The sequence below is a fragment of the Numenius arquata genome, chromosome 6, assembly GCF_964106895.1.
Source record: "Numenius arquata chromosome 6, bNumArq3.hap1.1, whole genome shotgun sequence".
Lineage (NCBI taxonomy): Eukaryota > Metazoa > Chordata > Aves > Charadriiformes > Scolopacidae > Numenius > Numenius arquata.
Genome location: NC_133581.1, coordinates 31,050,272 through 31,059,939, shown reverse-complemented (window position 1 = coordinate 31,059,939; position 9,668 = coordinate 31,050,272). Strand labels below are relative to the sequence as shown.

The 9,668-nt window shown below is 43.7% G+C and overlaps 1 protein-coding gene across 3 annotated transcripts in view; it reads left to right on the top strand.

The window, feature by feature from the left end:
- BRF1 (BRF1 general transcription factor IIIB subunit) overlaps positions 1 to 9,668 on the top strand; it is a 196,333-nt gene that overhangs the window by 94,457 nt on the left and 92,208 nt on the right. For 2 of the 3 annotated variants that reach the window (XM_074149749.1, XM_074149751.1), the window contains 2 exons: positions 3,915 to 4,064; positions 5,699 to 5,792. In XM_074149749.1, coding sequence (XP_074005850.1) covers positions 3,915 to 4,064; positions 5,699 to 5,792 — 244 coding nt within the window. The remainder of the gene's footprint in view (positions 1 to 3,914; positions 4,065 to 5,698; positions 5,793 to 9,668) is intronic. The other variant, XM_074149752.1, reaches the window with a different exon arrangement.

The window sequence follows — 9,668 nt, the reverse complement described above, 5'->3', positions numbered from 1 at the left end:
GGGAAGTCGCCCTTTTAAGCACTTTTCCTAGGAATTTTTCTATATTCCTGTCAACGGTCGCGTGGCACGTAGGTGCTTCCAAAAGTCGAAGTTCCGACTCAGGAGTTGGGATGTGGAGAGAAGGGAAAATCTTGAGAAAAAAACAGCTGTTTCTTTCCTAAAAAAACCCAAAAAAACCCCAACAAAAACAAACACCAAAAACCCCTAAAATAATGTTTTTCTTGGTATTTGCTTCCTGGCCCCTGCACTCCCCGTTCGGGAAGGCCAACTCGAATTTGCTCACTCGTGTGCAAGGGTTCCAGTCCCGGGGGTGTCCCTGAAGGCAAAGGGGAGCAGGACGCCTTCGGTGCTTGTTTAGTGCCTGCGGAAGGATTCGAAGCTTTTGGGTTTTACAACTTTTTTTAAAAATACATATATATATTTCATTATTTTTTTTCCAAATGTTTGCATCCGTGCGGGACATGTTTTGGCCCAGCCTTTAATTTATATACCGGTAGTATTGCGTTCTAGCCATTTATAACCTCTTTAAGGCTTTTCGCTTAAAACCAACCTGCATATGCATTTTCTGGGTGTTTGGTGGCTTCAGAATTTAAATTAACGATGGGCAGTGTTTTGTCAAATGCCCTGTGGGCATGAATGCCAGCAGAAATGTCTGAACGGCTACAACACCGAATGTGCGTAAAATGCTCCCAGAAACTCCGTGTTCTGGGAAGAGAAGCAAACTGGGCATCGCCTTGTGGCATCGAACAAAGAGCAAAATTTTGATGTCTGTTGAACCCCAGGCTATCGCCTGCGAAAGGCGTTTGTTGTTGTTCTTCTATTTTGGTCACAGAATCACAGAATCATCTGGGGTTGGAAGGGACCTCTGGAGATCATCTAGTCCAAACCCCCTGCAGGTTGCAGGTCCACCCAGAGCAGGTTGCACAGGAACGTGTCCAGGCGGGTTTGGAATGTCTCCAGAGAAGGAGACTCCACCACCTCCTTGGGCAGCCTGTTCCAGGGCTCTGCCACCCTCACAGGAAAGAAGTTCCTCCTCACGTTTAGGTGGAACTTCTTATATTCAAGTTTGTGCCCATTTCCTCTTGTCCTGTCCCTGGGCACCACTGAAAAAAGACCGGCCCCGTCCTCTTGACACCCTCCCTTTAAGTATTTATAAGCATTGGTCAGATCCCCCCTCAGCCTTCTCTAGGCTGAAGAGCCCCAAGTCCCTCAGCCTTTCCTCATAAGGGAGATGCTCCAGGCCCCTCATCATCTTTGTAGCCCTCTGCTGCACCCTCTCCAGCAGTTCCCTGTCCTTCTGGAACTGGGGAGCCCGGAACTGGACCCAGTGCTCCAGATGGGCCCTCCCCAGGGCAGAGTAGAGGGGGAGGATGACCTCCCTCCACTTGCTGGTCACACTCTTCCTGATGCACCCCAGGATGCCATTGGCCTTCTTGGCCACAAGGACACATTGTTGGCTCATGGTCATCCTATTGTCCACCAGGACTCCTAGGTCTTTCTCCTCAGAGCTGCTTTCCAGCAGGTCAGCCCCCAACCTGTCCTGGTGCATGGGGTTATTTCTCCCCAGGTGCAGGACCCTACACTTGCCTTTGTTGAAGTTCATCAGGTTCCTCTCTGCCCAACTCTCCAGCCTGTCCAGGTCTCACTGTATGGCGGCACGGCCTTCTGATATGTCAACCACCCCTCCCAGTTTTGTATCGTTGGCAAACTTGCTGAGGGTACATTCCATCCCTTCATCCAGGTCATTGATGAAAATATTGAAGAGGACTGGACCCAATACTGACCCTTGGAGAACATCACTTGTTACGGACCTTCTGTTGAGTACAGTTTTATAGAATCATACTTGAAAATACAGAACGACTGCCCTTAAGAATCATGGGGATCAGTAACTCTTTCCTACACCTTTGATTTTTCGGGTTGTGTTTAGGAGGTGACCGCATTTGGGCATTTCTTCAGGTTTTGAGGGAGATGTGGTTTTGGAATTTTTTGCTTGATAAATGCTTTCATTTCAGTGCTTTTGCAGGGCTGACCGGTGTGATCACCTACGGCGTGATCTCGGCAATTACGGGTAGCAACAGGGCATCGTCGTTAGAACTTGTTGCTAAATGAAACTGCTTTGATTAATTGTAAATCCGTTAAGATTGTTCCTGTGTTTCGAGCTGAATTTTCATCTTTATCAGTTTAAGTGCCCACGTAGGGGATCAGCTAAGGAAATTGAGTTGAGACTAACAGTTAACAATTTACCGTACATCATGGATTTTCGGTCAAGTGATAAAAAGGCTGGCAGGAAATGAGAAACTGATACCTCAAATGAGAGTAAACATGTGTTAAGTGTAGCTTTTACAAGATTGTTTGATAAATTATAAATTGGTTTAGGCAAAGCACAATCCCTGCTGATGTATTTGGGTTAGTTTGCAGCTGGTAACACCAACACTTGAAATAAGCGTATACGTCTGGAGGCAGATCCGTGGCCAATGTAAATTGTCTTAGCACTGTTGACGTTAATTGGGTTCCAGCAATTTATGCCGATGGAGAGTATGCCTTAGCATCTGTAAAAAACAGTGGTTTGTGTTGTTGGAATCTGAGTCTGAGAAGGAGCTTGAATTAACTTTGAAGGCGTCAGTAGACTTCTGTTGGGTGTCCTGGGTTGAGAGACACAGGACTAACTTTTCTTCTAATGCTGGGGAAAATTGTACTTTTAGAAGACTCTAGTGTCTGAATTTGTGAAAATATTTACTTTATAGCCAGCCGGGCTCTGTGGGATTCAAGGTCAGTGTTTTCGAGCCTTGCCAGGGGCAGGGACAAGGAGGAGCAAGGCCTGGGCATTGGACCCAAGCTGCCAACAGGTTTATTTCATACCATGAACGTCACATCCAATATAAATTAGAAAAGTTTACTGCGTATCTCTCTCCCCGATGGCGGCGGTCCAGACAACTCCTTGCCCCGGTGCCAGCACCTGAGGCCGTCCCTTCCTCCTGAAGCCATTGCGCTCCCAGTGTCCCACATTTGCTGTCCCTGCTGGGAGTGCACAGCTTCCTGTATATCTTATATCAGTATCGGGATTAATACTGGTTCTTTAGTATTATTGTTAATTATTTAGTCTTGGTCTATTAAATCTATTTATATTTCAACCTTTGTGTTTCTTTGTGTTCCCTGATTCCCCTTTCCAGGTGGGGAGGGGTCATCGGGTGATAGAATAATTGTCTAATGACAATAGATTGTTACGGGTTCTCTCAAACCATAACATTGGGGACATGGGGTTTTAAGCAAATTAATTTTTTTTCAGAGCTTGGTTTGCAGTTAGGTGGGAGGTGGGACGTGCAGGTTACCTTGTTTGTTACTCTGCCAGGGATGTCAAAAGCTATCGCATCCTCATTCTGCAAAAGATTTTGCAAATGCTTGGCTTTGTGCATAATTTTTGGAACAGGCTGCCCAGTGAAGCTGTGGATGCCCCATCCCTGGAGGTGTTCAAGACCAGGCTGGATGGGGCTTTGAGCAACCTGGTCTGGTGGGAGATGTCTCTGCTCATGGCAGAGGGGTTGGAACTGGATGATCTTTAAGGTCCCTTCCAACTCTAACCATTCTATGATTCTATGATAATTTCCCTGATACCCGTTAAGTCTGCTCACGTGTCGGTGTCGGCATGTGCAGCCTCAGACCCCGACAAGCACGTAAGAAACACTGTGCGGTGCTTTAAAGGTCTCTTGTCTACAAAGCAAGAAAGAATTTTGTTTTACCTTAGCTGAAAAAGGTGCTGCTAAAGCTCAGTGATCAGAGGACCTGGCCCAGCAGCACAGTCCGTGTTGTTCACTGAGCTGTGAAGCGAGCCAACCACCACAGCCCTGCTGCTCAAACGCTGCCTTTCCTCGATCAAAGGGTAGGATTGGAAATAACCGTGGTCCTTTCTGTTGCAGATCCGTGTCTATATATTCCTCGTTTTGCACACATGCTTGAGTTTGGGGATAAGAACCACGAGGTGTCCATGACGGCTCTCAGGCTGTTGCAGAGAATGAAGCGGGACTGGATGCACACCGGCCGCCGGCCCTCTGGCCTCTGCGGGGCAGGTTTGTCAGGGGCTGGCTGCATTGCTTCCCTCGCACTGGGTTAAATGGGAGAGTCTGGGAGCTGGGAACAGAGGACCTTTTCTCCTTTCCTGGGTGATGCCATGTTCTCTGGGGTTTGTGCTGTCAGGCACCTACAGATTATACAGGTTCTTCACCGAAATAGTTTCTGGAACTCAAACTTCGTTTTTGCCCTTGCTCCTACATTACTTGCTCAGATCCTTTGTATCTTATGTTTTGGATTATTTAACGTCCTTTCTGGTGCTCCTTTCGCCCCCCACTCTCTGTGAGCTCTAGCTGCTAAAAGGGTTTGGTTTTTTTTTGTCAGCTAAAATGGCACCATTAGTGAAGCGCTTTGATTTGTGTCTTTACACAGAGTCTTATGCAAGAAATGCCCTCTTTGACCTGTTCTGCAAAACTATTTTCCTCTCCTTCTTCATCTTTTTCCAAGCTGCATGGGTGTCATGATGCTTACAAAAAACCTACTGGTTTGAGAGGACTAGGTTAAAAGGTAGCGAGTACCAGCCAGTGAGGTCAGAGTAACGAAGACTGTAGATAGTCACAGAGTTCACATACGTGCTTTATTTTATTTGAAAAAAGTTGCATGTGCGTGCTGGAATAAGAAATGGCACACAAGCCATCCTAAACCCAGGACTATGTAATCTTCTGGAAATTTCTAGCTGCTTTTTGTTAATAGTACTTGCTTATTGCATATTGATAAAAATTGGAGTATAGACTCTGTGGGAGACCAGTTTCATTACGTAGACTATATCCCCACGAACAAATAATTTGCTTCAAGAGACGTGGATCAGTAGATGGAAGCAGGTGGTGCTGAGTCCCCTACATCCGCCCACGCAATATGCACTTCGTGTGGTGTACCGTGGACTGGGTTTAGTTTGGTTCCCTGCCCTAAAAATCTGCCGTACGTTGTCTGAAGGACCGGTTGTTAGTTCAGCCCCTGATGTTCCTGTTAGGGACCGGAGCACTTTAAAAACATACCTGAAGCGGAGCTCTGGTTTGGTTTCCTCTGAGAGGAATCGCTTTTGCAGGCTGGGAACCGTTCTGAGCCACGGCACGCCGAGTGGGGGTGATGCTTCAAAACGGAGCTAGTGCTCTGAATCAACACACTGATGTAAATTCAGCCAGCACGAGTTATCCAGCTGCGTAGAGGGTCTTGCAGGAGAGCACTCGGGCACTAGGAAGACAGCGATAGTGGTGACAGCAATGAGGATCACAGCTTAAGTGAAATCACTGTTTCTATTCTGGAAGAGTTAACTGGAGACCTTTTTTTTTCAGGACTAATAAATTCTGCTAAAAGGATGGCAACTGAAAACATGTGAACAATGAGATGTTCCTGTGCTGTATTTAAATAGCTGGCTGTGGTTTCCCAAATGCTAAAGGGCAGAATTTTTCAGGGTGCAATTTGCAATCAGCTTAATTTTATTGGGTAGGAAGCAAAGTTTGTAAGGTCAAGTCAATCAATCACCTGTATTCAGGGGCACAGCTGAGCATAAGCATTTACAGCTCTTCAGCTGGAAGGTAGGGACAAAAAGAGGGTACAGTTATCTGGCTGTTTTCTGCTTTTCTTCAGGAAGTTTTCCTCTTTTTGACATTGACTTTCCCTGCTTATTCTCTAGCTCTGCTAGTAGCAGCAAGAATGCATGATTTCCGACGTACTGTTAAAGAGGTCATCCGGGTGGTGAAGGTTTGTGAGTCTACATTAAGGAAAAGGTCAGTGCAGTTTTATTGCTTTTATCTTTCACTTACAGCACTGAAAAGTGGTGGAGTCTAAAATGAATGTGTCTATCGGAGAAAACCAGGTTCTTTTCCTTTTCAGAAGCGCCAAGAATAAAATAAGTACAACGTCTTTTAGCTGGTCATTTTTAAGTGCTAACACCTGCCTCTCATGTAAGGCCTCAAATGCTTAGCAAAGATGGTAAGGAGCACTGTGCCCATTTAACAGGTGAAGAGTTGACGGCAAAAAAAAAATGTTGGGTCTGAAATGTTAACAGTGTTGTCACGTCCTCAGAAGAAATAATTGATTGATTCTCAAAGCTGAGGGTGTGCTATGGGATTTACTTTTTTCTTTTTTCGTTAATCCAGTGTATAGTTCTGAAAAGTGTTGTCTTTTAGCTGTTATTGAACAGAACTTTTCAAAACGTTAAACTTTAAACTTTGCTAAAATGTTCATTTTCAATAGTATTGCACAGCTAATGAATAGAAGACAGCGCAGTGAGTCTAATGAAGGGGTCAGAAGTGGAATTGTCAGCAGAACATGAGCCTGAAAGTGGGAATTTCCCAAGTACCTTTGGCATATTGGTTTTTTTAAAGATCTAGTTGCATTTTCCATATTGTGGTGAAGTCAGCAGTCACCCAGTTTCCCTCAGTTTAGTTTTGAAAAGCTGTAACGTTTTCTTTCCCTGTAGGTTCAGTAAAAAATGACCTAACTGTGAAATACCATGCTTTCTGTTGCCCCCAGTTGGAAATTTTTGTACCACCCATGAGTTCTGAAGTTTGTTCTACCAAGTTTTGTCTTTGGAAAGCTCCTCTGGTGTGTCTTTTTCTCTCCACCTTGCTGAGACCAGCTTAAGCACATCCAGCCAAGCCTAATATTTGTTAATAATACTCACTTCTTAATGGTGAAAAATGTTTTTTACCCCAGACCTTCATTTGTGGAACAGGAATGATCCTATTTCCCTACCATGCATGGGTGGTATAGGGATAAATTTGAAGTCTTTGAAGTGCTTTAAGGTACTACAACAATAAGGATGGAGTACAAACGCCACCTTTTTTTTCTCTGGTCAACAGGTCATGTGTTTTAATGTGCATTTTGTATGATTAATGATTTATGGACCCGCCATCTACTCCAAGACGCCTTGGTTAAATAGTTAAAGTGTTCGTTTTTACTAAGAAAATAAGCATAATAAATTAGAGTTGGAAGGAAAATTAATTTGAGCGATTGTTTCAAGCGAGGAAATCTTACTTCAAAATTCATGCTTTGAAATGTTTACTCAAGTCACACACATCAACTAAAATGACAGCGTTATTTACTTTGACAGGGTAAACGTGACAGCTGAATTATTTTCAGGCAGCTATAATTACAACTGTATTTATCACGAATCTATAAATTTGATTGATGTTTTTCAAATAGGAGCACATTATATAGTATTTAACGAAGGGAAATAAAAAAATACCTTTGAATAACTCTTTCTGCACTCCATTTTTTTTTCCTCTTCTTTCAAGAATTCCTCTCCAAATGCCAGCGGGTAGAAGTTGTCTAAATTAATAAGCACTCATTTCACATTCTTAAAAATTTCTTTGCTTCCCAGCTTGATGTACAGGTTTATTTCCTTTTAATTATTGCTATAGTTACTCTGGTTTGTAAAGAGCTACTGCTGCTTTGTGCGTTGTGAAGGTGTTGAACGTAGTGGGGTGGAGACCGATGAATGGGCGGCGTCGGATGCTACGCTCGCTGCTGGTGTCTTTGCCCTGACAGCTTTGGAAGTGAAATCAAACAGGAGCACAGATAATGCTGAAATGTCCAACCTGTAGGTTCTGCTGGATGCTCTGGTTTAGCTCCCGGTTGGCTACATGGCTCCTGGGTCAGCACAGACCAATTGGAAGCCGAATTTGCTTTTGGTGCCGATGGGCTTCCATCGATGCTTTTTAAGAAAGCCCTGCTTGGCTTCCTGTTTGAGGCAGACCCTCGGCAAGGGGTGGCAGCCCTTCCCTAAGAAGGGCACTAGTTCTGGTCCCATGCAGTGCAGCTGATGCCACTGTGTACAAGGGGATTAGTTCATCCTGTTCTCCATCACCCAGGGAGCACCAAGCCCCACGTGCCTGTACTCTGTCACCTCTTTCACTGCTGGCTACAGGAGGAGTAGCTCTTACGGGGAGGTTCACAAAAACATACCTTCAGGTCATAAAAATGAATGATGTGATCATAAAGGGAATCTGTTTTGGAAGGAAAAAGCACCAAAGCATGGCCCGTGGACCCTGTCACTCATCTTCGAATCCAGAGTTCTTAACTTAATCATCTGTGTGATTGAAAACCAGGGTATGTTTCTTTTTAATATGCGTGGGGTTTTTGGTAGGATCTTGGTAGGAAAACTTTGTAGTTACTTCACAGGGCCTTCTAGCTTTGTGTTCTGAAGCACACAATTAAAATGTAAAGCTTGTTGCTGTTGTTGAAAGCGAACGTATTAAATATTAATAAATGCACTGATAATTCTGTCTCATTTCCAGTCTAATTGAAATGATATTAACTTATATATCACTTTATATATTCAAAGTACTGTACAAATATTAACTAATTAGTCAAGTTGTTATTTTCTGTGTAATCATCTGTGGAGATAGCAGAAATTAACTTTTAATAAACCCAACCCTTTTATTTAGTTTAATCCTCACATTTGTGCCCGTGTTCAATGCACCTGTCTTCGCTGCTGCCTTTTTAACCTTTTTACATACTCTGCCCCTTCATCTGCTTATTCACCTATTGCATACTTTCTCTGCATGCTAAATTCTGGCTTATCTGCAGTGAGAATAATTTTTGTGATATTTTTCCATTGTGCATTATCTAATACTGTGTGGTCTTTACGCCTGTTTAAAGATCTTAGATGCTTCTTCAGTAGAAAAAAAAAAAAAACCAACCAAAAAAAGAAATCAGCTTATCTTTGTTAACACTTGCATTTTACTTTGGCTTACTCTCTTTATCTTTAAATTGAGCTGCTTTTTACATAAAAAAATATTTCTTCTCAGTTCCATAAAGTACTATCTGGTAAAAAACCTATTTGTGATGAACTTCAGAAGAAGTAAAGCTTCATTTAGAAAGAATTGGAATAAAAAGCCAGAATGGGTTTAAAGGGTGCATTTTTGAGGTGAATGTTTTTTTCTCGTAAGAAAATAGCATTTTGGGGAAGGAAGACAAGACTTGTTAGGAAGGAACTCCATTTACCAGGCTGGGTGGAGATGCTGCAGGGACTTTTATAAATGGGGTCCTTCGCTCGTATCCTGGGGACCCAGCTACAGCTGTTTCAGTGACTGCATTGGTAGTTCTCCGGAAAAAATGAAAGATTCACGCATAGAGATAAATGTATTGGCCTGAAGCTTTTCTCGTTTTCATTTCTGCAATATATGGCTCATGTAAACTTCACGTCCAAGCTCCCAGCTGAATCTGAAGCCCGGTAGATGTCTGTGAGAGCAGGCAAAACGTGGAGCAAGTCGGTACGTGAGTCCTGAGTCAGGATGGGAAGAGAAGGTGACAGGCATGCGTAGCTGCCAGATGGCTGTGAGGTGACGTTTCCCAAAATACCAAAGCCCCATCAAGGCCAAGATTGAAGGAGAAGGCGTGAAGAAGCCTCTGTTCGGCTGTGATGCAAGTAAAGCCACGCTAAAATCCTGTGGAAGGTACCCGATGAATTACGTAAGAGCTGTTTAGCAAAGGTATTTGAGCATGGAGACAGGTCGAGGATGCTCAGTGTGTCCGAGTAAGTGCTCTTGGTCAAAGTGTGGTATGGGGAGAAGCTTTCAGAAAATGGGGAAAGTTATTTCATGTAAAGGAGCTTGTGGTGGTGTCCACTCTGATCTCAGCACTGGCCACTGTTGTGA